Below are 27,938 nucleotides of genomic sequence, written 5' to 3' on the forward strand. Positions count from 1 at the left end.
CACTGGCGGTTAGTCCTGTCTGCAAGTTGCCGCTGCTGCCTCGACAGGGACATCTCAGTGGGTGTGAAAATGGCCAGTTTCTGTTTTCCATCCCACTCAACCTTTGGCTTCCTCTTGTGACTCATAAGAACATTCTTGTAAATAATTTTTATTTCTGGCCATTTAACTCAACATCTCAAGTGTCTGGAATCAAGATTAAAGGTAATTTTGGTCGAGCGCTGTGGAGAACATGAGCATTTCCTCTTGAGGAATTTGTACGGAAACAGGTAGTTAGGATTGGAAGATCAGAGCGAGTCTCCCTTCCATATTCGAAATGTTCCAGTGCTTGCGCTCCTATTTTCTTTCTCACAGACGAAGGCTCAGGCAATTAGGTAGCTTGTCAAAATCATCCAATTCACTACAATCTTTTTCCCGAAGTGAAATTGTGGGAAATAAAGAAAAAGATGCTTAAACTAAATGTTTTTCTATTTATGCTGCAGAGAGGGCAACTGCTGCGAAGGCAGCCTGAAGTCTTTGATTTTGCTCTTGTGACTTTCATAATGGGTGACACTAGTTACTACCCACCATTTTTAGGTAGTGTTTTTTTCTGTCAGTTTTATTATAGCCTATTTTCATTAAAAAGACAAAAATAAATAAAATGATATCTGTCTAGTACACCATTAAACTTCTCTCATCTTTCTCAGGCAGCCCCTTAGGGTTTTGGGGGGGCATGGGGGTGTGTTTTCTCAGTGTGTCAACAGAGGTGGTTAATCTTCTCAGAGGAAGGAGTGCCGTTTCCCAACGATCAAGTACTTTTAACTTTTCTCTGGACTTATTATTGAGCACTTGAAAAAACAACTCAGTGTAAGAATATTCTTTCCAATGGAGTATCTTTAATTTTGAATAGTTATAAATCTCTACCACATAATCTGAATGCAAGGGCTGTATTGCTAGGTTTTGCATAATAATGAAGGAAGAATACTGATTGCTCTCTCCTACCTGGATGTTTTACTCTTTAGTAACTTGGTGAGCTGCTGTCAATCATTTCTGTGATCATTACTGAATAAATCCAAGAATATGCAGTCCTGATTCTTGTAGGAGTCATGACCAACATTTCCTCAGCCTTTTGGCAGAATTGTTTTTCTTTTTTTAATCCTTATTTTAATGCTCCAGAGTTTTTTGTTTGTTTGTTTTATTGGGGAATATTGGGAAACAGTGTGTTTCTCCAGGGCTCATCAGCTCCAAGTTGTTGTCCTTCAATCTAGTTGTGAAGGGTGCAGCTCAGCTCCAAGTCCAGTTTCCGTTTTTGCTTTAGTTGTGGGGGGCGCAGCCCACCATCCCATGGAGGGAATTGAACCGGCGACTCTGTTGTTCAGAGTTCGCACTCTAACCAACTGAGCCATCTGGCTGCCCCTCCTGCGTTCTTTTACCGTGATTAACACACTGATTAGTGGTTACATGTTCAAATTAAATTAATTAGCTATTTGTTGAAATGAAATTCATTAGTTTTTTGGTCATGGCACTTTTACTTTGTTTTCAGCTTTACTGAGGTATAATTGACAAAATTGTAAGATACCTAAAATGTACATGATGATTGATATACATATGCACATGTAAAAGGATTCCCACCATTGAGTTAGTTAATGCATCCATCACCTCAGTACATATTTAATGTGTGTGTGTGTGAGTGTGTGTGTGTGTGTGAGAGAGAGAGAGAGGGAGAGAGAGAGAGAGAAAACACAAGTTCTCCGCTCTTAGTAAATTTCAATTATAATCGACTGTAGTTACCATGTTATACATTGGTCCACAGACCTTATTCATCTTATAACTGAAAGTTTATACCTTTTTTCAGGCTCTCCCTATTCTTCCCATCCCTCAGCCACTGACAACCACAATTCGACTCTCCATTTCTATGAGTTCAACCTTTTTTTAAAGATTCCACATAGAAGTGATACCGCGTAATATTTGTTTTCCTCTGTCTGCCTTATTTTATTTAGCATAATGCCAACAGCGTTTGTCTATGTTGTCAAAAATGTCAGGATTTCCTTTTTTTAAAGGCTAATATCCCATTTGTGTGTGTGTGTGTGTGTGTGTGTGTGTCACATTTTCTTTATCCATTCATCCGTCAGTGGATACTTAGATTGTTTCAATACCTTAGCTATTGTGAATACTGCTGCAATAAACAAAGGAGTATAGATATCTGAGATAGTGACTTTGTTTCCTATGGCTATATAACAGAAGTGGGATTGACATTTAAGGTTTCTGCTGAAAAGTCCGCTTGTAGTCTTATTGGAGTGCCCGTGTGTAACAAATTGCTTTTCTCTTGCTGCTTTTAAGATTCTCTCCTTGTCTTTAATTTTTGACAATTCAATTATAATGTGTCTTAGCGTATGTCTATTTAGATTCACCGTCTTTGGTATTCTTTAGGCTTCCTGAATCTGGATGTCTATTTCTTTCCCCAGAGTAGGGAAATTTTCAGCCAGTATTTCTTTGAATAAACTTTCAGCCCCTTTCTCTCTCCTCCTTCTGGGACCCCTGTCATGCATGTATTTGTCTCCTTGATGGTGACACATAAATCCCTCAAGCTTTGTCTACTCTTTTGCATTGTTTTTTCTTTTTGTTCCTCTAATTGGATAAATCCCACTGCTCTGTCTGCAAGTTGGCTTGTCCTTTTTTCTGCTTGATCTAAACAGCTCTTGAACCAATGTATTGAATTTTTCAGTTCAGTTATTGTATTCTTCAGCTGTATGGTTATGTTTGGTACTTTTAAAATATTTTCTATCCCTTTGTTGACAACCTCTCTGTTAATGCTTTGCTTTTATGACCTCAGGGAGCATCTTTATGGCCCTTATTTTGAACTCTTTATTGGGTAAATATCTTATCTCCATTTCATTGATTTCTGGAGAGTTAGCGTGTGCTTTTGTTTGGAACATATTCCTCGTTTCTTCATTTTTTTAAAATTCTTTGTGTTGGTTTCTGTGCATTGGCTAAAACAGCTACCTCTCCTAGTCTTGACAGATTTGTCTTGTGTAGGAGATGAGTCAGCTCAATGCAGGCTCCTGGTGTCTCTCAGACCTTTGTGATCATCCAGCTGCTCTCTTTGTTCTTAGTTGCTCCCAGTAGTTGAACATGTTTCAAGACCTGTCAGTGTCCCAAGGACAAGGATCTCATTCAGCACCTGGATGCAAGCTGATTTGAAGCTGTACCCTCTCGCAACAGCTGGGAATGTATGTAGTTAAGCCCCTTCCAGAAAGAAACCAGGAGATGCGTGTTTTTGCCTGCTCCCTCTGGACTGAGCCCAAGTGGTGGATAGCTACTGAGGGTATGGGGGGCAATGGGGTGGGGGAAATGGTTCTCCTGCATCCATTTAAAAACTGCTTCTTTGTTTACTATAGTCCTGTGGGACTGTGAATGTAAGTTCCATTGGCTATCAGAGCCAGACGATGCAGGGGCCCATCCCTCAGGTGGCGGTCACAAAAATCGGGGTGCCAGATGTGTAGGTAAGCTCCTTCTAGAGATGTTGGCAATCTGTTTTTATCATTAGAGCAAGCCAGAGGAAGAAGGTGAGTTAAGTGCCCACCGGTGGGGTAAGATCCCCCAGGCTCTAAGGAGGATCCAGCCAGCCCCTAGATGCACGCTAAATTAGAAGCCAGACCCTCAGACAGCAGCTTGTACAGTATGTAGTCAAACCCCTTTTAGCAAAGACTAGGACATGGGCGTTTCTTTTGCCTGCACAGGCTGAGCCCTGTGGGGACAGCCACAGCGAGATCTCACACATCCATTAAGAACTACTTCTTTGTTTGCTATAGTTTTGTGCGCCTCAGGGACACAAGCCCAGTTGGCTTTCAGAGATAGGTGTTTGGGGGGCCCATCCCTTGGGTGGTTGTCTTAAAAGTTGGGGTTCTAGATGTGCAGTCCAAACCCTTCACTCCTCAGGGAGAAGCTGGGAGGTGGGAGTGCCCTCCCTATTGTGTGGTGCTGTGCCAGGCATGAGTTTATGGCAAGAATGTGTCTCAGCCTTTTCTACCTATTTCAATTCGGGTAGTTTCTCATTTACCTGATATGGAAGAGTCACTCAGCTAGTTTCTGGATTTCTTTCAGAGGGAATAACTTTGTGTGTAGCTGTATATTCAGTGCATCCAAAGGAGGAGGAAAGTTCAAGAGCTCCTATGTTGCCATCTTGGTCTCTCCTCAGCATTTTTACTTCTTTATTTTTTTCAGAAAGAACTAGAGAAACAGAAGAGAATTAAGAGGAACCAACAGCTTGAAGCAATAGCCAAAAATCATTATGAAAGGGTATTGCTAAGAAAAAAAGTTCTGGAGCCTTGGAAGAGATTGAGAATGCAAAGCAAGCAAAACATCCAGGTATAGTGTCACACTCTCACCACCCAAAATTAGAAAATGGATTTTTCAAATCGGAGAAACACCCAATTATGCTTTGGGGTTCTTTAATGATTTAAAAGCCAGAAAGATAAATGAATTGAGTGTTTGTATTTATTTGTTTTGGATAAGAGTTTAGATTTGGTCTTCCAAGGTAGAGAAAGACTTCTGTATTTGAATAGAGTGGGAAAAGATAGAGTAAATTTTTTATTAGATACCTCCAAGGTAAGCAGAAGCCTCTCTCACTTCTAGCAGTGTTTAATAAAGAGAAAAATAAGGTCTGTTAGTCAGGTTTCTGCTGCAATAAAGCTGCATAACAAACAGTTCCCACATATCAGTGGCATATAATTCGAGCATTTATTTCTCACTCATATCAGTGTACCAGTTATGGATTGGGTTCAGGTCTCCCCGCAGCCTCTCTTTCTGGCTGCAGCAGTTATTCAGGCCATGCTTTTCACCTGACAAATGTCTGAGATACAAAGGCCAAATCCTGTTATATAAACCCCTATGAAATCTCTGCTAGTATCATATTTATTAACATTCTTTTGGCACGAGCAAGTCCTAGGACTAAACTGAAGGTCATCAAGGAGTGAAAGAGACTCATCTACTCCACTAGGAGACACTATGAAATCATACGCAAAGCGTAGGGGTATAATCCTATTATAGGAAACACAAAGATACATGAAATCAAATGCTATTGAAATTCAAATTTATCCAGTTCCTAAAACAGGGCATTCAACTAAATGATCGTGAAGCTCAAAACACAGAAAATGTTACCTTTAAAATTCTAGTTAATAAGCTCAGTAACGTGTGCCAGTTATGACCAGTCTTATTTGGCCAGGTTAATACTGAAAAGTAAGAGTAGTATTTTTGGTTGTGAAAACCAGGATCGAAGATGTTTCATATCATAAGAGTCCCACTAAATCAAGTAATGCTGCAGGTTCTTCCTCTGCGAACGTGACTTAGGATGCTTTTTTCCTCCCTAGCCAATCTATTCACCCTTCATTCTCTTTGTTCTCTTCCTATTTTCACACTTTCTTTCCTTTGCATCTTTCCTAAATACCCTTCCCACTATTTTAACACTGTCCCCGATTTTTTTGTCCTCAGTCTCCTTACCAGTGGTTCTCGAACTACTGAATATTCCAAAACAGCTGAGGAGGCCAATTTGTGGTGGTCCGGACCCATCTGTGCCCCAGGCCACTGCTATTTTGCTTTGGCTTTTTCCTAGTAATGAGATGGGAGCAATGACTCCTCAGTCTTCTGAGTGAATGAATCTGGAAATGAATTTTGAAATTTGAATTGAAATTTGCTTCTTACAATATATTACCACAAAGATTGGTCATATCAGATAGTTTGCTATTCATTTAAGTGCTCCTGGTTTTGTTTTATCTGGCTTTTATCTATTTCTTTATTGTTAATTATTAATTCACAAAGGAAAGGCAGACAGGGCGTGGAAAGGCTCACATATTCTTATTAACTATTCTTTTTTGGTCCTTGTTTTTGATTGAGTAAAATCAAGAAAGGTATGACATTTAGAAACAAAATAGAATCTATGGGTGAATAACCAAATTAAATTTTTAAAAATTTATTCATAAGAATGTAAAAATAGAAACAAAGTTTGAGCTCAAAATAACAATTCTAGGCTTTAAATATATTAATAGAAAACCCCAATTAAAATAAAAACAAGAAATCACGTATCTGAAACCAGCATTTCCAAAATTTTTCATAAAACCGTCTGGAGAACCTATAAAAATGCACAGTCTAGGTCCCACCTCCAAGTATTTTCAGTAGGTCTGGGTTGTTGGCCAGGGTGTGGGGGCGGGGAGGAGGGCGGGGCATGGGGGTATCAGAGAATTGGTATTTTTAAAAAGTAGCCCAGGGGATTCTGAGACAAGCAGTCTGAGCACCATATATGGAGAATCACCTCTCTAGTTCATAACAAATGTATTTGTTTCCTATTGCTGTTATAATAAATTAATACAAAGCTCAGTGGCTTAAAACAACACAAATATATTATCTTAAAATTCTGGAGGTCAGAAATCCAAAATCAAACTTACTGGGCTAAAGTCAAACCATGAGCAGGGTAAGTTCCTCCTGGAGCTTCCAAGGGGAGCATCCGTGCCTTTTTTAGCTCCTAGCAGTCACCTGCGTTCCTTTGCTCCTGGCCGCTTTCTCGAGTCACTCCAATCTCTTCCAGACCCTCCTGCTTCCCTCTTAGGAGGACGCTTGCGATTACATTTAGGGATCTCCCAGCTAATCCAGGATCATCTCCACATGTTAGGATCCGTCACTTAATCACAGCTGCAAAGTCCCTTTGACCATGTAAGGTCACACATTTACAGGTTCCAGGGCTCAGGACGAAGCTGCTGCTGAGGGGCCACTATTCAGCGTATCACAAGATAATGGAATTTTAGGACATTAGCAATCCTCTCCATCTCTCTCAATTTGTAGATAAGGGGACAGAACCCTGGAGAGAAGAACTGACTTGCTGAAAGTCACGCAGTGCCTTGGTTACAAAGCTCGAGTGGAGCTGGGCACTGTCTTCCTCCACGAACCCTGCCCAGCTGTGCCACGCTTTTGTGCTGTAGGAATCAGGTGTGCGTAGGTGCCAACCACCAGCTGAAAGTGAAAAATACAAAGTAAAACGAAAAATTCTAGAGGACAGAAAGAGGAAGGAATGGCTTCTTCACCCTTTAGAGTTGGCTTCCAGGAAGGGATAGAAAAAAATCAAGAAAGAAGGAGGGCTTGTTCATAACACTTTTTTCAGAAGAGTTATTTAGCATTTTTTCCTCAAAGTCACACGTGCTTGCTTGTTAAACAACAACAACAAATTAACTTCCACAACTGAAGTCTCTTTTAAGTAAGGTTTCATTGAGCCAGAAGGCTAGCCAAAAGACAGGTCTTGGGACATGGAGCCGACACCACCAGCACCATGGCTAGGTAGAAAAGACAGCATGTCCATCATCCCAGAGTTTTGCAAACGTTTTTATATTAGGTTGGTGCAAAAGTAATCCAGTTTAAAAGGTTAAAAATAATTGCAAAAGTGGCAATTACTTTTGCACCAACCTAATACATCAAGTAGGGAGAAAGGGAACGAAAGAGATCTGAACGAATTTTCATTTGCTATAGGCAAAGGGGTGGGGGAAGGTGATGCGGGGCCAGCCCTGGGATAGGCGCCAGGTCTGCATAAAGAAATGTCTGCTCCTGTGGACTGGCTGTGGGCAGCAGTCCGGAAAGCCCACATGTAAACAAGCTGAGGCTTCTGGAGTTAGATGGTGCCTGAAAATAATCTGCAGAAATAGCTGCCAGGAGATTAATCCAAAATTCCAACAGGCAGTAGAAGGAATGTGAGTAGTCTTTTGTTAGCTGGCGAGCCTGACAGTTCTCTTTCTCTGTTTCCGGCCTCTGTAATTTAGAACATCTCAGAATTTTCTCCTTGTCATGCTGTATTCCATTTATTCCAACAACCATTTTCAGAACTTGGAAGGTGCCTTCTGAGAATCTCTTCCTTCCTGGTTCTGTTTTCCCAGAGGGTGGAGAGAAGGGAGGGGAGCAGGCCCTGTGTTTCTGGCTCCCCTTGCCTTTGGCTCCCAGACTGGGAGGAGTTAGGACAGGCAGCCAGCTCAGGTGCCACAGAGATGTCCTGTGGTGGTCACTCTGGCCCAGAAGTATGACTGCCAAGAAACTCACTTGGATCAGTCCCATTCACAGGGCTGGGTGGCTAGCAAGGCTTAGCAAAATGTGTAATTGTCTGGAGAGGACTAAGAGGGAAGGATTTCTCCTTCCTGCTTCTTGAAAGAATGTTAACAGTTACTTTTTTTTTTTTGTAAAGCTTTATCAATTTTGTTTATCTTTTCAACCAGCTCTTAGTTTTATTTTTCTTTTCAATTCTTTTTTTTAAAATTTCTGTTTTATTTCCACGCTTCACAATTTACTTCTGTTTACTTTGGGTTTTGTTTGTCCTTTTTCTAGTTCTTTTAGGTGTAGAATTAGAGTGTTTATTTGGGATAGTTCTTGTTTCTTTTTTAAACTCTTTTTAAACTTTTGTATTTATTTTAAGTGTGTCTTTCCAGGACCCATCAGCTCCAAGTCAAGTAGTTGTTTCAATTAGTTGTGGAGGGTGCAGCTCACAGTGGCCCATGTGGGGATCGAACCGGCAACCTTGTTGTTAAGAGCACCACACTCTAACCGACTGAGCTAACCGGCCGCCCCTACTTTTTAAAATCTATAAACTCTGAGTTGTAAGTTTATTTTGATAGAATGATGCTCTGAGCCTTTTAAGTTGGTAAGACATTGAATTATTCATCATGTTATTTTTCTATCAAATGGTTTTGTGGTTTATTGATAATGTCTAAATTTCAGTGCTGGTGACAGCTCATTCTACAAAACTAATTGAAAGTATTGGCATTCCCTCCCTTAGATAGTGGTTAAGTACATAGAAAGAGAGGTTTGTTATGGAATTGCTGTCCAAGCTCCAGGAGAACAAACTGAGAATGTTGCCAGCCACCCACTTCAAAACTCAGTGCAAGGGAGGTAATGGCTTTGGAGGTTGTTTATCCCATTTCCCTACTAACCAGCCAGTCACTATGGTCTTCAGGGAGTCAGCATTGAAAGGCTATGCGTGATATAAATCTAAAACCCCCAGGTAATAGGGTCAGTAGTCAAAGCTTTGGGGACATAGGCTGAATGTCCGTAACATTCTTCTTCTCTCCAGTAGCTGCCTACATAGGGTTTGCAACATCGTCTGCCCAGAGCATGTGTGTTTCCTGAAATGATTTAAGATACAAGAAATAATTTCCTTTTTCTTATTTAAAAAAATTGTCCAGGTGGCTGAAGAACATCACTCTTTGGCCTTACAGAGGAAATGCCTGCTGACCTGGTTCCAGCATAGTCGGGAGCGCCTGGCAAGGAAGACGGCCCAGGCCGACCAGTTTTATTCCCAAACGTTGCTCAGGAGAGTCATCCGCAGCTGGCGGCAGGCAAGGCCACAGGGAAGGGAGCTTTAAATGCATGTCTCTGCTCACTGCTGTGTGAGAAAACTGGATGCAATCCAGAATGTCCATAAGTCATTGTTTTTTCAAGAACGTATGATCAAGCTCATTCATTGCTTTGAAATGAATATGAATACGTCAGTTCAGTTTTTTGTTAGTATAAAACCTTAAGCACGTTTCTTTTCACACAGTGTTCATCTTTATAAAGATGTAATGTATCATTATACCAGCTTGTTTTTATACTCGTTTCTTGTCCCGTAATTGCCAAGTGATTTTGCCAGAAACCTGCCCCCTCAGTCTTACGTTTTTACCCCTCTGGTTCCATTATTTTTTAAATACATTCCAGAGGGTATTACCTTGTCTGCATGGTGTCTTTTTCTCCTGCGCCTCTGGTGTCCTGCGTTCCTTTTTGTGTTTGCTTTCATTCTCTTTAGTACTGTTTGTTTGCTCTAATTCTTTGTGACCTTTTTCTCTCACTTCTGTTCCTTTCCTCATCCCCAGTACCTGGCTGACCTGGAGGAAGAAGTACAAAGACAGTGTGTACACTTCCTCCAGAAGAAGATTTTCTGGGCCTGGTTCAACGCGGTCAGGGAGGCCAAGGTCGCTTCTCAGAGCAAGCACGAGGCCGCGGTGCAGCACAGTGACAGGTGAGGACGGGGTCCCCGAGGAGGTTCACCCCCGGGCTTCATGATTGCTCTGCAATGTATTGTGCCTTGAACATGCCTGACAGGGTGACATGGAGGCGGGGAGACCTGGGCACTGGCGACACCAGGCAGGCATGGGAATCCCAGAATGTATGTATTCTTGTCACACAGGATTATCTTTGAAGTTCAACTTTTTTTAACATTATTGTGAAATAAAACACAAATATAGAAAAGTGCTTAAATCATACAAATACCACTTAATGAATTACTATAAAGTGGACACCCCATGTCACTACCACTGAGGTCAAGAAGTAGGGCCCCCAGAAGTCCCTGCTGGCCTCCCGCCAATCACAAGCCCGGCCCCTTCCTTCCTAAAGGTAAACTAATCTCATTTTTATAGTGAACATTTCAGGGTTTTTGTTGTTGTTGTTTTTACTTTTACCTTCTAAGTATGCAGCCTTCAAGGCTACCATCTGGTTTGGAACTTTATATAAGCGGGCTCGTACTGTATGCCATATTAATATTTATAATACAGTGATCCATCCTCCTTGGGGAATAAGATTATTACATATTTTCCTTTGCTTTGTAATTTTAAGCATTTCGAGTAGAAATGCTCTAAGTTTCATTATATACTTCCCTTTGAGAGTAAACAAATGATCTGTCCTTCTTTGGTGAGTGGGTGCATTCTTTATGAGCGTAGTGTGGTGGGCAGATGCCTCCTTGTTGACGTGATGACTGTAGTGTAGGTATGGAAGTGTCACCTTCTCCGAGTTTCCCAAATCCACCTGATAGAAAATAAAAACCGATTAGTCACTCCCTTCCACTTTGGTTGCTTTATTTTCTTCATAGCATTTCTCAGTTGAATTCTAGCTGTGATTTCTGTTATCTTTTATGTTTTAGATACATAAGTATGATTCTTTTATAAAGTGTTTAACGTTCTTCAGATGGAAAGCCAACTTTTTCTTAGCATTTCACTTTTTTTCCTTCTTTTTCTTCCTGAAGGAGGATTCTCTGGATCACATTTCAGACATGGAAGAAGTTTGCAAAATTTATGCAAGAGGAAAGAGTAAGAGAAGAAAGGCGAGAGCAACTCCGTAAGAAGGTAGCTGAGATTCTTCCAGATTTCCAGGTGCTGGCACCACCGTGACGTAGTGGTACCAGCCCTCATGGAAGAGGAGTCCTGCGTGTGCAGAGCACACAAGCCAGTGCAGTGTTCGGATAGTGGTGTCCACCGGTCCACAGTATGCGTGCGTCATCGCCACCCAGCCACACATACGCGCATACACCTGGTTTATGTTGTCACATCCTTCTTGGAGCAAAGGAATTATTTTGTGAATTTGCACTTCCTTATTTCTTAGATAGCTAGTTCACTACATCATTTGTCACAGCAGGATTATCCAAAGGAACAGTCTAGAGAGCTCCACTGTTCAAATGTATCCTACATATTTTTAGCATCATAAACTTTAAAAAGGGCAAGTGTTTGCTTGCCTGAGCTTGTGGAGGAAAATGTGTCCTTATAGCTTAACAAGAGTTGTTGACCAATGTAAGTCCAATTAAATAGAAATTAAATTAGTGAGGAAAGGAGCCATGCCATCTCATACTTTAGCATCAGCAACAGACATTCTGCCAGACCACGTCCATTTTTCACCCACCCCAATGTGGGTGAACCATGTATCGAAAGGTATTCTGTGTAGCTGGTGCAAAGAGTAACAGCGTATCCTAATTTCAGAGAAATTTGGGGACCACAGATACTTCTCTTCAGTGCACCTTGATAAGCAGGAAGGGAACTGCCAAAAGCTAATGACTGTCAAAGGCAGCCCATCAATTTGTTTAAATGTCTGTTCGTGCTCCCACTTGCATCTTCTAAGTAATACCTGATGTGGCATCTAATCCTCAGCTCAGTTTGTTCTATATATCAAGATGTTTATCTTGAATTCAAAGAATGTTTTAGTCGTTAAGGTGCTAAAGACTAAAGACAAAATGCTCCCTTCTGTGAACTGAATTACCTGCTAGAAAAAATTGTTTTCATTACAAAATACATGTTTATTACAACAAATTCAGGGAGTGAAATGTACAGAGTGAAATAGAAGGCCCTTATAGCCCTGAGGTAACTATTATTTGGTAAGTTGAAAATCTGAGTTGGTAAAGTAAAATTCGGTGTGTTCAATACATTCTGTAATCGTGCCTTACTTCCTAGAAGGGGTTTCTAGCTCCACCACCTGCAAAATGACTTCTGTCCTTTTTCTATGGAAGATATGTGATGATTTACTCAGATATAACAAAACACCCTAAGTTGAACTTCATTTCTTCCAGTGTCCCTGTCCCCACACTTTTTCCTTTAATGTGACTGACTATACAGTTGTCATCTAAAAATTATTTTTAAGATTGATGGTTGCTAAAGAAAATGGGAATGAAAGTACTCATATTCAATCTCTTTCCATCTAAATCACTGTCTGTTTATACTTAACTATACTACAGTTATAGAACATTGGCCGATAGTACCTTGTTTCCCCTAAAATAACTAGCCAGACAATCAGCTCTAATGCGTCTTTTGGAGCAAAAATTAATATAAGTCTTAATAAGTCTTAACCCAGTCTTATATTAACTTTTGCTCCAAAAGACACATTAGAGCTGATTGTCCAGCTAGGTCTTATTTTTGGGGAAACACAGTAGCACCCAGAAATCAAACACCAATTTTAATACCAAGCCTGTAGATAAGGGTGAATCCCTAAGTAAACATGCCAGGTGCCTAAATACATCCGTAAAGCTTAAGTTTTCTTTTATTTTTATCTGGCCTCAAGCATCATTTAGAAATTGCGTCTTTAGCAGCCCATAGTCTGATTGGGTTAGCAAGAACTTTTTACCTACTTATAGAACCTTCTAAAGAGACACAGGAAAATAACTTAGTAAATGACCTATGTTTCTTGCTGGGCTGTCTTAAAGATGTGACTTGAAATGTTACTGTTAACAAAATGCCCAATAAGCAATATCCCTGGCTTACAGAACAGGAAAAGTAACACCAGGAAAAAGATAATTTAGGGGTAGAAGTGGTGTAGGTCCATCCATAGGCTGGAGACATCCAGGCAGCAGAGACCACAGCCCAGCTATAATGCAGGCTCTCTTAGCGGAGAAGAGTTCAGGAGACACACCAAGAAATACCAACCAGTTTCCTTAAAGAAAGCACTTTATTTTCCATGTAAATAACTTGCTCACAGTACCTTATTTTACATAAATGGCAGTAATTTTTTAAATGTCCATTTAAAAGGCCTTGTGTCTGAGTCTGAGGTGATAAGAAGATATGAAATACAAGTATAAAAAGAGTGCAAAGTGTTTAACCCACAGCTCCCAGAGTTGGCTTCAGAAACCCCTTTTAATGTTGCTGGGCCAGTTAAATATTAATTCTCATATTAAATATTCCTGGGTTTCTTTTAGTCCAACATCAGACCCAGAAACGTAATCAAATGAAAAGGCTCAAAGCCCCAACAACTCAAACCATCAAATCACTGAGACCGTCTGATCCCAAGTTGAGCTTGCAAGTTCTGTAACATGGAGTTTTGTCAGTGACGTCCTCTGAAGAAAAGGATTTTTGTTGCATCGATTACTAGAATAGACTAAATCTGGTTTTAAAACTTAGCTTTAAAGTGTGAGTTTTCTAGAACTGAAAGGTGCTCTCTCTCAGGAAGGCTGGAGTAGTAGTAAGTCACAAGCCTGACTTGGAAATAGCTGCAGCCTCTAAGAAATTTGTCTTCATTCCCCTTCAGCCTTTGGCCTGCTGCTGAGCTTATTCTGAAACACTTAGTGCCAGCTGACGTCAGGAGAACTGGCCATTAGCAGCAGCATGAAATTCAGCTGATTTTACAAAAAGTTTGTATTGCAGCAAACATCCACGAGAACACAGTGAGTTTCATTCAGCATTAAGTTAAGCACAGTGCTCATTCTCCGCCTGCATCGTCTCTGTGACATTTAGTACAGAATGGCACATTGGTTAAGCTGCTGATGAGGAAACCAAACAGGTGCCTCAAGCAAGTCTCCATCATCCATCATTTATCTGAGGCAATTCTTTTGAAAATGCAGGGTACCAAAATACGAATCAAATGAAGTTACGTCATGTAAGCCTACTTACCTACAGAAACACTTAAACCTGACAGAACAGTAATTTTTAAACATCCTGGTTAAAACTGTGCTTCTAGATGCCATATTTTTGCTTCTATTAGTTGAGTTTTATAATAAAAATCTAATGGTCTATCCATCTAATAATCTATTAAGCAGATGGTCAGTATTACAAAGAACCTTACTGGCACTGTGTTTTCTGGCAGTGGAAGATTCTAGTATAGAAAATTTTCTCTTGTTAAAAATACTCGAAGTTCCAAGGACTATTGCATAAGAGAAAGTTGGTAGCAGTCTTTCTGTGAGGCAGATGGTACAGGGGAAGACAACAATTACTTCATTCGCCAAAGGAAAACATACTTGGATAGCAGAGATATACAGTATCCCACGCACGCGCGCACACACGCACACACGTGGCTGAGGCGAGACCAGCAGCAGTGTCCCTAACACACGTTAAGGCTCGATGTCAGCAGCAGCATGGCAACCTACCCAACAGGTGTTGCTGATGGTCAGTTAACTTCATGTGGGCCCACAAAGTACTCTCTGGGTAGCGTAAGAAACATTTTACATATTGAAGGATTTTCTCCTTTCGTGCAATCTTGATCCTTAACTCTTTCTCCCTTGAATCTTTCAAATGGACCCATTTCTCTTCCCCAGGAACAGTACACAGGAGTATGACAGCAATGCTCATTAGAAGACAGTAAATCATTCACTAAGTCCACATCCAGTGTGTTTATTAACAGAGGCTGCGGATGCGGAGGGAGAGAAGGGAACACACTTGTCTAGAATTATGCTGGTGGGAGGGGCAGTTAACTTGCTCCTGTGGCCAACAGACTGCTGGTTGACAGGTCTGCAGGGCAGTTCTTCTCTGGGACTCATTTGTTCCCAGAGGCTTTGCCTTTAGAGCAACAAAATCCTTCCAAAAGCTCCAGATTATAAGAAGGGTTATAATCTGGGTGTCCAGGCCAAGGACGTCCCAGAGCCTAGAGCACTGCTAATGGCGCCTGTTGTTGGCTCCCCTTTTGGTGCAAATACTTCATTAGATTCTTACCCCCACAAAAACAGCTTCTCAAAGATTTGAGCTTTCTTCTGTAAACTGCCAATCATGAAGTTCTCAAGGAACTTAAAACAAGCATCTTAATTCCAATAATCCAGGGTAACATACAGAGTCCTTATCCAGGAGAGGGACACCGGCTTGCCCCATCCAGGGAACGCTATTGGGTGATCATTCCTAATTATCCCAGCTGACTCTGGACTTTCAGGTATGACTCATCTTCACCACATCATATTTTGCTAGTTTTTAAAGATTCAGCAAGAGGTTCAAGTTACTGACTATACTAATGTTTCTATGAATGTTACCATCAACTGCTAGACAATCAGAGTTGGCTATACATCTGGCATTCAAGAGACTACAGCTAGAGATTTCTGGCCATATGTGCTTGACTGGACTTTATTACTGTCTCTCTTATCTCAAACCTACACAGAAAGAAGTGAGTTATATCAGATCCAACGTTAATTCCAAATGAAGGCTTGACTCTGGGCCAGGGAGGGTGCATCACTGTAGAAACCAGAGCCTCTCCTAACACCCCCCGACTTGCTCTTTGGCTCATCCCAGGGGATTTCAGAGCCTATCGTTCATTAAACAAACCATCTCTGGGGAGAACGAGCTGTCTTAAGGAGTCTCAGTTAATGGTGGGACTCGGGAGGGTGCTAGCTGGAGGGCAGAGTTGCAGGAAGTAGCACTATTTCCTCTCAGCATTTATAAACCTTTTGTTATAGCAGCATGCACAGAAAGACTGAAAACCTGGCAATATTTTCCCTCATAAACCAAGGGAAATTTAAGGACTCATGAATTATCTTTGGGACTGCAAAAAAAAAAAAAAAAAATACAGGTACAAAACCAAGTATTTCAGGAGGGTATTTTCCCTATCTGAAATTGCATCATCTTAAATCTATGGCAGAATAAACCTATTCTATATATTTAATCCTTTGTCCATTTTCAGTTTTGAGATATGATTAAAGAAACCATGTGATATTTTTGGAAGAGCTAGGGAAGAACAGTAATCCATTAATTAGTGGAAAACACATATACCCTGTTTTTCTCTCCTGCTGAGATACTTTGATCTAGGGAAAGGTGAATGAGAAGTAATGTGTAAGTTAAGTGGGAAGATGTCAATCAACCCCTCAAATAGAGTCCATGTCAGAATGTGAATGCCAGGAGACTGATTATTGTGACTTAGTGCTGTAACTGACAGCATTTGAATTACTTACATGAACAAGGAAAAAAAAATCAAGCCCTTGCTATTAACCAGCCACCCCATCCAGGGAAGAGAGTGAAGTGTTCCCTGTAGGGGTGTCTGTTCTCCTCTTCCAGCCTCGTCACAGTGTGGCTAGCACCTCAGCCGGTGAGACATGGAGAGAGGACAAAACAGGAATGCCTACTGGACTTATTTAGAGTAAATATAAACAATAAATATCTAAGAAATAAGATAAATATAAGAACTCATCACCTAAAATCATGACCACCATGCATTATACCAGCAATAATTCTCTTTATAATTCTATCAACTGTCTTTTCAGATGATAGTATAAAACCATCCTGTCATCTTCTAACCGGTTGGAGTAGTTCATGTCTAATACTTCAGAAACTCCCGTAACTGTACACCATGGGATTTGGGGACCTCTTTTCACTCTGAAACGCTGGAAACAGATGAATAATATTGGCTTTAGTATTCTGACCCACAAACAGTTTTTTCAGTCTTGGGATTTTCCTAATACTTCATACCTCTCTGACACTTCCATTATTTCCCAGTGCTTTTCAGAGCCCTCGTCCCTCGGGTGACCCTCACACCGGCTCTGAGGGAGCCAGGGCAGGCATCAGTACCCCACTTTACAGAGAAACCTGAGACTCAGGGAAGTGACTCCACTACAGGTCATATGGCTATTACCGTGTTTCCCCGAAAATAAGACCTAGCCGCACCAACAGCTCTGATGCGTCTTTTGGAGCAAAAATTAATATAAGACCCGGTCTTACATAAGACCGGGTCTCATATTAAAATAAGACCGGATTTTATATAAGAGCCAGTCTCATATTATAGTAAAATAAGACTGGGTCTTACGTTAATTTTTGCTCAAAAAAAATAGCATTAGAGCTGATGGTCAGGCTAGATAATATTTTCGGGGAAATATGGTAGCGATTAAATGAGGGACTAGAAACTATCCTAATCCAAGCCTCTTTCTCCCACACTAATGGACGGGAATTGCTTCTATCAATTTGTGCATTAGCAATCCACATCCTTTCGACTTCTGGTGGTTTAGTTAACAAGGTGACTGGAAAGGAATGGCTCTACTTTTACTCCAATATAAAAATCTCAAGTTGTGAAGTAAGAAAAATTATTTTCTTCACAATCCACTCTCTAAACCTGAGCATGGCCCTATAATGCCTTTAAGAAACTGGGGATAAAAACAAACATCCTGCGTGGACCCTGAAGCATATGATGGAAGGGAACGGAGGGAGGAGTCACCCCTCACGCCGCCCACCAGGCAGAAGGCACTTCAGACAATGTCCTCAGCAGGGTGGTGGAAGGGGCGAGTGCCCAGGGTGGAGAACAGGTGCCAGTTCCGCAGGAAGCCCCGATTGTACTGGCCTGGGTCCACGACGAGCCCACACAGGAGCCGGCGCCCCGTCTTCTGTCGGAGGGCCTGCTGGACTTCCCTCTCGGTCACATTGTAACTGATGTTTATCACCTGGATCAGGAAGATGTAGGCCATGCCGGCGGTGACGATCACAGAGTACCACACACAGGTGAAGGACAGGGCCGAGCTGGGGGCAGAATGGGGGCGTCAGGGTGGCCGGTCTTTTCACATTCAGAAAGCGCTCACTGTTCTGACATTTCTACACACGTAGTACTTGGACACTTTCGCCAGTTGCTCCACTGGAAAACACTTCTATCCTCAAAATGCCAATAACCTGTTTAACTCATGGCCATTAATTAACATGTTCTGTTGTATTTTATAATCATTGGTGCCTCTTTTTCTAGTATGTTCTACTAGAATAGCAAGGTTTTTGTTTTTTTTTGCATTTTGTACCCCCACACAACCAACACAGCGCCTGACATAACAGCATTCAAAATCTGTTTGTTGAATGAAGAATTCCTAATTTGTTCTTAACTCTGGAGAAAACAAAGGCACCACGAGATTGCTATAAACATCCTCAGGAAGCTATGGTGGGAAGGAACCCAGGCACGGTGCTGAAGTCCTTAATTTCAGTTCTTTTTCAGCCCAATGACAACTCCCCAAACTAGAAGCCCTTTTCTTGTAAGATGTGTAGGCACACCTTCACATTTCAAATTCAGCTTCCTAAAGCCAAACAGAATCACACAGGACAAGAAATCTCCTTTCAGCTCATTAGTAAAGACTGTGAGAACTACCGGTTAATGTCTGCCAATTGAATATTTTCACTCAAAGATTTCCAAGGAGTTATACGGAAATAAACTCATTCAGAATCTGCACTTGTTAAGCCAAAAGGCACCTTGGAGATGATTAAATCACCACAAAGATGAGGCCAGCTGAGGCCCAGCTGGGAGACACGAGTCGCTGTACACAGAGCAGTGAGAACCAATGGCAGGACTGCGTTCCTCATTTCAGTGGCCCACAGAAAGTCTACAAAACCCATGCTTTGTAACATGCTCTGCGTTAGGACATCTGTCACAACCTACTAAGAACAGTAATTACTAAAGATTCCAGTGTTACTGAAAAATTTCACAACCTACTAAGACTCTCAACATAGAGAAAGACAGAACTTACCCTGGGTGGGGGGGAACCAATCTATTGTAATAATGCTCACACATGTCTACGTCTAGCATGACCGTGGAGATCGGTCCACAGACTAACACAAAGCCCTGCATGGGGCACTGTGTAGATAAAGCAGGGAGTGCTCTGAAAACAGGAGAAAGAAAAGGACTGTGGGGGCAGAGCTGCCCCAGCTCAGATAGGACCCAAGGAAAGCACAGAGCACCCACATCAGAGGAAAACGGTAGAAGGGAGGGAACAAAGAAAGGCAGGGACTCAGAGGTGGTGGTTTTCAGGGGAGGGGGCGGTTCAGGCCAAAGGGGAAAACTCCCAGCTTCTGCCAAAGTATGGAGATCTTCACTATACAGAAATGTGCCCCAACTAATAACGCTGAAGGAAATTTTGACCTAGATACCACAGTAATCATGAGCGGTAATTTTTTAAAATGTGGAACAGGGAAAACCAACAGAGGTTAAATAGAAAAGAAAGGTTACAGAGATTATCAGCACTTCACAAAAGGGTCAGCAGTAAATGAAGCTAGGGCTAAAAACCACCAGAAAGCAGCAGTCAAGTAAGCAGTTCCGTGATATTTATGATGAAATGGACCATGCACTCACCCTGGGACTTGTATTTGCTTATTTTAGTTTCACTGTCACTTGCTTGGGCACGTGACGCTGGAAGTCCCTGAGGAAGCCTGGTCCTACTTGTACAGTACTAGTTCCTCACTTTTTAAGGGTCAGTGATCCTTCTGACATTATCCTAGAAAAATGCACCTATGCATTGCACCATTTTGTTGGCAATTTCCAGGCTGCTCAGCAGCCCCACAGCCTGCCCGAGGTTTTTGGTTGAGAAGTCCTAGCCTAGGGGCCGACAGCAGCCCCTTAGGTTAATGACGACACCCCTTCCCTTCTCCGTGGGCCTCAGGCTGTGGTAACCCCATCTCACCTGGAATTGGCATACACTCCAGGACAATAGAAGAGAGCTGTGAAGACACTTCTGTCTCTACAGATGGTGTCCAAGGTCAGCGTGATCCCGTACACCGAGGTGAGCAAGAAGATGGAAAGGGCAAGTACAAACGCTTGATGATTTGATTCTCCGACACAGCTATTTATCCTCAAAACAGCAGAGGGGGGAAAAGCAAACACGTCTTTAGAAATTCTCTCTATAACTCACATAATAAACAAAAAAGCTTTTAAAACAGGAATAGTGTGAATTTCAATTATTAAAAAGTTCTCTTATTTTTCAATTTTAGGGAATTAAAACCTTGTCCACTGAGAGAGACAGTCTTATAGTTTCTTCTCTTTGCAAAGTGAAATTATACCATTAGTTTAAGGACGAGACTAAGTAAAAAGCAGAGCTGGGCTAAGAAATCTCTAAATATTAGTAAGTGAAGTCTATTGTCCAGCTTTGAACAGAGTTAATATTGTAATCACCATGATAAGGGTGATTGATCAGTTATGAAAACCTAAAAATGCTAAGTCAGAAGTATTACACAGCATGGGAAAATATATGTTATATATATATGGATCCCAAGAGGTTAAAAACATGGTGCAGGGTGGAGAAGAGCTCGATGATATGCAGACTTGTTAGGTAAAAAGAGTTCGTGTTACAGCCATTTGTAGGGCAGGATGTACAGAGACGCCAGGATGCCCCAGCGGGTGAGGCTGGCAGGCTCTCTGCAAACCAGCACTTGTAAACGGGCCACACACTCACACACATGAATAAATGACAGACACAGAAGTGGAAAAATCTAAAATGAAAATACTGTTTACTCCTGAAGACAAAGCCCCAGAAAAGCGCTGTCCCCGTATTTGAGCCCTGCACTAGAGGTCCACCCCAATGCACTCCTGGCCTTTCGGCCCCTCACCCTCTCTGATGTCACCTTCTGAGGGGGAAATATGTTACCTAACAGAATCCTAGCCATAAAAAGCAGGATTCATTGACCACTGACTGCGTTAAAACAAAGTTGCAAACATGTTACTTAGCAGTCACACCTGAATTAATTACACTTCCTTTAGCTTAAGGTTTATTCAGTAAAGCTGCAACATTATCTGTAACAGTTGCACTTTATATCTTAAGGGCCTTCGGTGTCCTCATTTGTCACTGGCCAGCAGGTAGGTGACAAAAAAGCCCATCTCCCCATCAATAACCAAATAGAAAGTTATCTGGTGAGGCCTTAACTCAATAACGTAGACTAGAAATCATCAATAGTGTTAAAATGATTAAGGATGTATGGTGAGAGGACAAAAGAATCACCTAAAAACATGGGAACACATTCTTGAATTCTGTTCAAAAAGGAATAGCACAAGGAAACACTCCTATACTGATTCTGATAAATTCTTAAAAAAAAAAAAAAAAAATCACTCAACTGTAAATGCTTCTCTTTTACAGAGGAGAAGATAAGTGAGGGGCAGCTCAAAAGAGAATAACAAAAAAGAAAAAAACACCTTCAGGAAATGACTGTGAAAGAACTAAATTGGTGAAATTCAAAAAACTGATGACTAAGTGGGAACAGCATAACGGCCCACAAATATCTACAAGGTGTAAGGCTGGGAAGGAGAGAGATTTTAGGATGATACAAGGAAGATCAAACACGGCTAGAGTCTCACGTGAAGTTACACTTTGCAAGCCTCCACATTTTTCCCACATACCAGACACAGTGATGATCCATTCTCCTCACACACATGCCACATATCCGGCAATGCCACGCCCGGGCTGGGCGCACCAGCTGGCACTTGGCACACCAGTCCTCTTTCACCTTGGTGGGGCTTCCAGCCAACATCCTGGAAGAGCCCGTTAGCCCATCCTTCAGCGTGCGGCTGTTGAGACTGCCTGGTGTATCTGTGCCAGGGAACCCTTTGGGCTTCTCCTGCCCTTTTCTGTTCAGGCACTCCATTTGGCCGCTGCCTAGAGACCTGTCATTGCCCGCTGGATTTCTGAGGTAGCCTGGATTCTTCTTGGCTCTGTACAGGGCGAAGAGGACCAGAAATAACCCGCAGGTAAGAAGAGCCAGCTGAGTGGGCCCCACACGCCCTCTGGGGACCACTTCCTGCAGGAACACATAGTACATGTAGCCCAGGGAGAACAGCCCGAGGCTCAGGAAGAACAGGGTCTGCTCTTTCCTTCTGTGAGTGAGGTAGTAGTACCACAGAGCCAGCACAGGAAGGGAAGTCAAAACCACCACCCCCAGGACGAAATGCCAGGAAGCCACGCGAAGGAAGACGGGCAGAAGGATGAGAGGGGGGATGATGCTAATGTTCACTTTTTTGGCTCCTCTAAGCCAAGGAATTCTGAGGCGATCAGAGAGTGTCTCCGTGATTCTTTCACAAGTCTCTGGCTGCACGGATTTACACGTAATCCATCTATTCAGAAAGAACACAAAGAGAAGGTACTTCATGTAGGTTTGTTGAATTAAAAAACCACTGAACACTGGAGGCCAAACAGCAGGCTCAATGATAAGAGGCCAAAGGCCAAGTATTCTACTTCCTGACTACTAAACATGAGCTTTGTAGATTCATGTATCATTTCTTAATATGAACGAGATGTTTAACAGTTGAAAACTAGTTCTCCATGAAACAAGTACATATATATGCACACATATTCCATGCAAGTACTGTTTAGAGGTGGGTGGGTGGGTATGTGCAGACAAGGAAGTCTCAAAAAATTTCACAATCTAGTATGAAGAGATGGGAACTTATATATCAGATAAGGGACAAAGCAGCAAAATCACCCAGTGAACTATGATGGTCAAACATCACAAGGAATGCGCAGAGGAGAGTGAGCATTTCTGGGTGGTCATTAGAGGGGCCCTTGCTGCAAAGGTGGGATCAGTGCTCCACCTTGACAGCTGGCTTGCAGTTATATAGGTGGAGAGGGAGGCTTCCAGGGGACAGACGTGTACAGCACAAAACTCGTCCTGGGCCCAGGGAGTAAACCAGTTCCATAGGGGCAGGGGTCTGCATAGAGAAGAACGGAGATCAAACTAATATGACTCAAATGGCTACGCTTGGTGGACCCATGGTAGTCTTGACATTTTTTCTGCACACTTAGGCTAGTAAGGAAAGGAACAGTTTAAGAAATGATAACACTGATTTCAGACAATTGAAACAAAAATAGGGATAGAACTTGGAAGTGGGAGATAACTATATGGGAGTGATTCAGAGCAGCGGGAGAGTGGAAATGCTGGGAGCCTATCTCCAGAGAAACGTATGGAGAGAGCAGAGGAGAGAACTCAGGGACAGCCCAGGTCTCAAGGGCTGGGAGGAAGGATGAGTTAGCAGGTTAATGGAAGAGCTGCGGCCTTGAGTGATAGAGATTGTGGAAGCAGCATCATCTCTCCATTCATTAGCACAAAGTGCTTCCTTTTCTCAGTATGGATTTTAGACTAAGTCTAAAGAATCTATGTTTAAAGACACCTGTCAAAAAGACTACAGACATTGTCAAGTTAGCATTGCAAGAAGGTTATGGGGTATTCAGGTGTCAAGACCACAGTGGTCCCCAAGAATGCTCTTCATAGCTAAATTAATGCACCAAGTTCTAAATCAGCAATCTACCATTGCAATGACTTTTTAAAGCAGAAGTAACTATTAATGGGAAAGCAAGTTTCCAACATCCTTATTCTTCCCACATTATGCTTTCCATATGGCGACAATTTTTAAATATATAATTACTTAGAAAATGGATTAAAAATGGATAATTGCTTAGAAATAACATATATAAAAATATGTAATTACTTAGAAAATGGAAAAAGACCGTTTCATACAAAATTTTTTCACTGATGTTAAAAATTATCCTTTTGGACAGTAATTTCCATCACTTGGGATAACAGTGAAAATGAAAGCCAAATACAACAGCATTGAATGAGGTAGTGTTAATGCTCATGTTGAAAATAGCCAGTCCAAGGGAGGGAGGTGCCTTCTGGTTGGATTTCTTCCCCAGGAACAAGGGGTGAAACCAGTTCCAACAGCAGGAAAATGATCTTGCAACCCTCAAGGCCCTTTGTGGACAGGTGCAGCCCAGTTTCAAGTAGTCAATCTCTAAATGCTGAGACCACTGAGAACGTACAAACTTTCTCGTACTAATATGTTCCTTTTAAAATTACTGCCAGATTCTGCTGGCCTGCATTTTATATTTTTTATACATTTTATACATTTAACTTGCCCTTCACCTGCCTGTTCTCGCCATCATCTTCTCCCTTCATACGAAAAATAATAATGTCCTAGTACACTGAGCTGAACAGTTGTGCACAACTGAGTAATTCATCCTTATAAAATCCTCACCCTTGACATAGAAGGCAAGTCTCAATTTTAGACACTTGGAAATAGACTCAAGAGCAAATTCTAGTGTTCTGGACGACTATGCTGCAAGGACACATGGTAGCTCTCAAAAGGGATAGTGGAGTCGGCATCAAGAAACACTGCTCTTACCTATCACACCCTTCATCCAGATCTTGGCAATCACACAAACAGGCAGCCACGTGGTTCTTTTCTCCATTTCGATCTATGTACTCGCAGCAGCACAGGGGCTCTAATTCAGGTTCTTCCGCTTTGTTTTTCTTCACTGGCTTCACACTGCCCTTCTGTGTCATGATTCCCACCTGTCACCATGAGGCGTAAGAAGCCCTCAAAAGGTGAAGGTGGAAAGAACACAACTCACATCTTGTAAACACATCCACGCCTCTCCGATTAACCACCAACGCCTGAGAAATCAAAAATGAGAAGAGGGGGTGGGGGTCCCATTTTCATCAAGCTTTTCTGACTCGGCTTGACCAGACAGGGAGCTCTTGGGCTCTAGTTGCTCCAAGCCGTCCTCACCACCACTTCCCAACCAGGGCAGGCTCCGTCTGGGCACCAGCCGTTCCCATGGTGACAGCCGACCACGCTGCTGGGGACAGCCGGGACGCGGGTGGCTGCGCGCACCTGCTGGTGTGTGCTCGGGAGGGCCCACCGGTCCTCACCCGAACCTGGGCGCAGGTGGAAACTCACCCTCGGGGCTGCGGGCAGAGACGTAGCGGTTACCGCTGGGCCGGCGGACGCGTCCGGCTGCAGGGGAACCAGGGACCCGGCTCGTGGGGTGTGGGGGGGGGAGGAGCCGGCGCCCGGACAGCGCTCGGAGTCGTGGTCCCACCCAGCTTTTCCAGCCGCGCTTCTCCACTCCAGCCCCGCACAGGGAGCGCCTCTCCCGCCCCCACAAATCTTGAGGACGTGGGCGGGCCGCGAGCACCGCCCCGCGCCAAGAATGACCTTGGAAGGGAAGTTACCTGCGCTCCAGGGCCGAGGTGCGGCTGCAGCCAAAGAAGCCAAGGCAGAGGGGAGAAAGGTCGGCTCCTGCGGAGGCGCGGACGTGTCCGATCTCTGCTCTGCGAAGCTCCCGGAGTGACGGCTGCAGTCTCCGGGACCCCGACTCTGCTCAGCCGCGCCCTCGCCGCCGCCGCTGCCCACCTGTGACTACAGCCCGCCGCGGTCCGGGCGGTGCTCCCGCGTCCCCGCCGCGCCCTGGCAAGTCCGCGCGCGCTTCCGGGTGCCCCGCCCCCGGCGCCCGGGATCCCCACCCACCCGCACGTGCGCCACCCCCGGCCCGGAGGCGCCCGCCGGCAAGGCCCCGCCCCCGGCAGGCGGCCCGGCGCCGGGAGGAGAGGAGGCGCAGAGGACCGGCTACCGAAAGCGGGTCCCGACGGCGGGGCGCAGGGCTGGCCCGGCCCGTCCCATCCCGCCCCCGAGTCGGCAGCCCGGAGCCAGCTGGGCCTCGCAGGTGCCCGCGGGCGGTGCGTGGGCGGGGCAGCCTCCAAAGCCCTCGGGCCCGGGAGGGGTCGAAACCAGAATACGGGAAACACGAGACTTGGAGGATTTCCGAAGTACTGAGACCCGAAGGGCAGCCAACCCTCATTCAGACGCCCGCAACGGGCGTTGGGGGAGATCTCCACCACCAGATGTTACCGAGGGTACCCAAATTCGCTACACTTCCCTTAAAGGTCCGTAACTGTCCTTATGTGATAATTATCCAACTTGTTCATTTATTTCTGGTGAGCTGTCTCTACATTAGACCCCAAGCCTATCTAGTACTTCTGTTCCAGTAGTCTGCATATTTGAAATGATATGGCTCTAAGATGAGAGTCTTCTTTGGGTTTTATTTTTGCACAAAATTTTGAAAAGAATGTAGGCCAGTGTACGTGTTTTCACTTCAGCAGGCTCTCTACCTTTTTTTTTTTTTTAACAGAATAAGAAGAAAGAAAAACATGACAACTCGGAGATTTGGGGACTTACTAGTATTCAATTTACATAACAAACAACAATTACTGAATTCTGCATGCATACATATTTAGTCATAGGTAATTTATAAAACAACTTACTTTGGTCATTATCTTTGAGGTATGTAATGAAGTACAACTTTTTAATAAACATCTCAAAAATATTCAGCTTGTCACTGATCATTTTTGTGAATTTAACAGAGAACAAGGTTTCAAGTTTATAATCCAGTCAGTCTTGCGCACAGCCAGACACCTCATAAATCCTTATCAACCCTCCCCCAGGTGAGTATTACAATGGTACCTCAAAGTAGGTGAGTTGGGATTCACCTACAGAAACCCATTTTCCCTCTAATCGAGTCAATCCTTTCATTCTCTACAGGCATCTCAGAAATGAGTATAACCATCCCATGTGTCTGTGGTGACTGGGAAAAAAAGAAATTTAAAGGCAATAGTTGTTCAAACAGTAATATATACAAATTACTCTTTCTCTTGTCCCAGAGACATAAATGCCTTGTAGTGACACACGTATGCCCAAAACCTTTTTATGAAAGAGCCAAAGCTTGTGTCTGACTTACTTCAGTGTCAATGCACTTGAGAGATCAGGTACCCAAATTTTTTGTTAAAGCGCTAAAGTTTGTGTCTGGCTTATAAATTAATGAGTTAAACAAGCCATACATATGAATGAATAAATGAAGCCATATGTGACCACTGAAAACTAATCCACAAATTATTTTCAACCAGATGGCTTACTTCCACCTGAAAGAGTGCTAAGCTGAAGCCAAGCTTAGTTCAAGTATTTATTTGATCTGTCACTAAGTGCCCAGATTTTAACCTAATCTTCTGGTTTTTAAAACTCAGAGCATTCTTCATTTTGAGTATTGGTATCCTACTCTGTTCCTTTTCTGAAATTGACACTTCTGACATTTGATGTATAAAGAGGCAAGGTAATCTCACTTCTGATGGCTACCTGAAGAAGAAACAACTATTTCTTTCATGAAGATACAACATGGCTGAAGAACCTTTCGGATAATAATCCTCAACATGCAGAGTCAAAAAGTCTGGCTATTGAATTTGCATGCTAAGTTAATGAAGATATTGTAATATATATAGTACACAAACCAAGAAATGTTATATGCCGGAAACTGCATCCTTCAAAATTCGTAATGATTTAGAGGTTTCTTCTTACATTATCTTCTTTAGCCTCTTGAATGTATCTCGACTGAAAGCAGACACATACATTGGACATTCTGATTCTATGTTAACAGATAAAGCATCAAACTTCAAACCTCACTGTAGAAACGAGGCCATATCACTCAGTTCAGAGTGTCTCATTTTCTTTTCCTATCACAGAAATTCAAATCCACAATGTATTTCATGCGTCACTGGAGAAATTCACAGCTTAAAATTAGGTATAAGAAGTGAAAGGATGGATTCTTAAGGCCATCAGAGACTAATTATATCTAACAAATGTTATTTTAAAAAATGTTCATATTAGAAGTACCAGTAATGAGAAAATATGGAAATGTTCCTATGACAATTAAAATCCTTCATCTGGTTTTTCTCCTGGATGTTTTCTTCTAGTTCCAAGTATCTCTACATTTTCAGTCCTTAAGATCACTAGCTGTCCACAGCCATGCCAGCCTTGTTCTTATTTAGTAGATCAAAGGTTCTCTGAAGCATAATGAGTGAGCTCTTCAACTGCAAACAAAATAATTTTCAAAATCAGATTGTTTCAATTTTTCGGATTATTTTTATGCCAAAAGTTTACATTTACATTTAACATAATTTTGTTTATACTGA

At 42.6% G+C, this 27,938-nt stretch overlaps 3 protein-coding genes across 11 annotated transcripts in view; 1 reads left to right on the plus strand and 2 right to left on the minus strand.

Moving 5' to 3' along the window:
- The window catches only part of CCDC191 (coiled-coil domain containing 191), a 63,450-nt gene extending 51,288 nt beyond the window's left edge, over positions 1-12,162 (plus strand). The window contains exons 13-16 of one of the 2 annotated variants that reach the window (XM_019734878.2): positions 4,201-4,344; positions 9,186-9,338; positions 9,852-9,997; positions 10,997-12,162. In XM_019734878.2, coding sequence (XP_019590437.2) covers positions 4,201-4,344; positions 9,186-9,338; positions 9,852-9,997; positions 10,997-11,141 — 588 coding nt within the window. In that variant the 3' untranslated portion in view covers positions 11,142-12,162. Of the gene's footprint in view, positions 1-3,089; positions 4,128-4,200; positions 4,345-9,185; positions 9,339-9,851; positions 9,998-10,996 lie in introns of those variants that run through there. The other variant, XM_074331674.1, reaches the window with a different exon arrangement.
- A 998-nt stretch (positions 12,163-13,160) lies between these two features.
- ZDHHC23 (zDHHC palmitoyltransferase 23) lies at positions 13,161-25,669 on the minus strand. 4 transcript variants are annotated; one of them, XM_019734813.2, is made up of 6 exons: positions 25,152-25,287; positions 24,877-24,933; positions 24,319-24,590; positions 21,544-22,254; positions 19,838-20,005; positions 13,161-17,924 (listed from the first exon to the last, which is right to left on the minus strand). In XM_019734813.2, exons 3-6 carry the CDS (start codon positions 24,477-24,479, stop codon positions 17,657-17,659), a joined length of 1,308 nt encoding a protein of 435 aa, XP_019590372.2. In that variant the 5' UTR covers positions 24,480-24,590; positions 24,877-24,933; positions 25,152-25,287; the 3' UTR covers positions 13,161-17,656. The 4 variants fall into 4 exon arrangements, with proteins under 4 accessions (XP_019590372.2, XP_074187807.1, XP_074187800.1 ...); XM_074331706.1 differs by lacking the exon at positions 24,877-24,933 and having other exon boundaries at positions 19,838-19,996; positions 24,319-24,488; positions 25,152-25,669; XM_074331699.1 differs by lacking the exon at positions 24,877-24,933 and having other exon boundaries at positions 24,319-24,488; positions 25,152-25,669.
- Positions 25,670-26,139: 470 nt separating this feature from the next.
- The window catches only part of GRAMD1C (GRAM domain containing 1C), an 86,551-nt gene continuing 84,752 nt past the window's right edge, over positions 26,140-27,938 (minus strand). For all 5 annotated transcript variants that reach the window (XM_019734875.2, XM_019734876.2, XM_074331682.1 and 2 more), the window contains one exon: positions 26,140-27,836. In XM_019734875.2, the coding sequence (XP_019590434.1) occupies positions 27,756-27,836 (81 nt within the window). In that variant the 3' untranslated portion in view covers positions 26,140-27,755. The remainder of the gene's footprint in view (positions 27,837-27,938) is intronic.

Source organism: Rhinolophus sinicus, linkage group LG01 (assembly GCF_036562045.2).
Source record: "Rhinolophus sinicus isolate RSC01 linkage group LG01, ASM3656204v1, whole genome shotgun sequence".
In the NCBI taxonomy this organism is placed as follows: domain Eukaryota; kingdom Metazoa; phylum Chordata; class Mammalia; order Chiroptera; family Rhinolophidae; genus Rhinolophus; species Rhinolophus sinicus.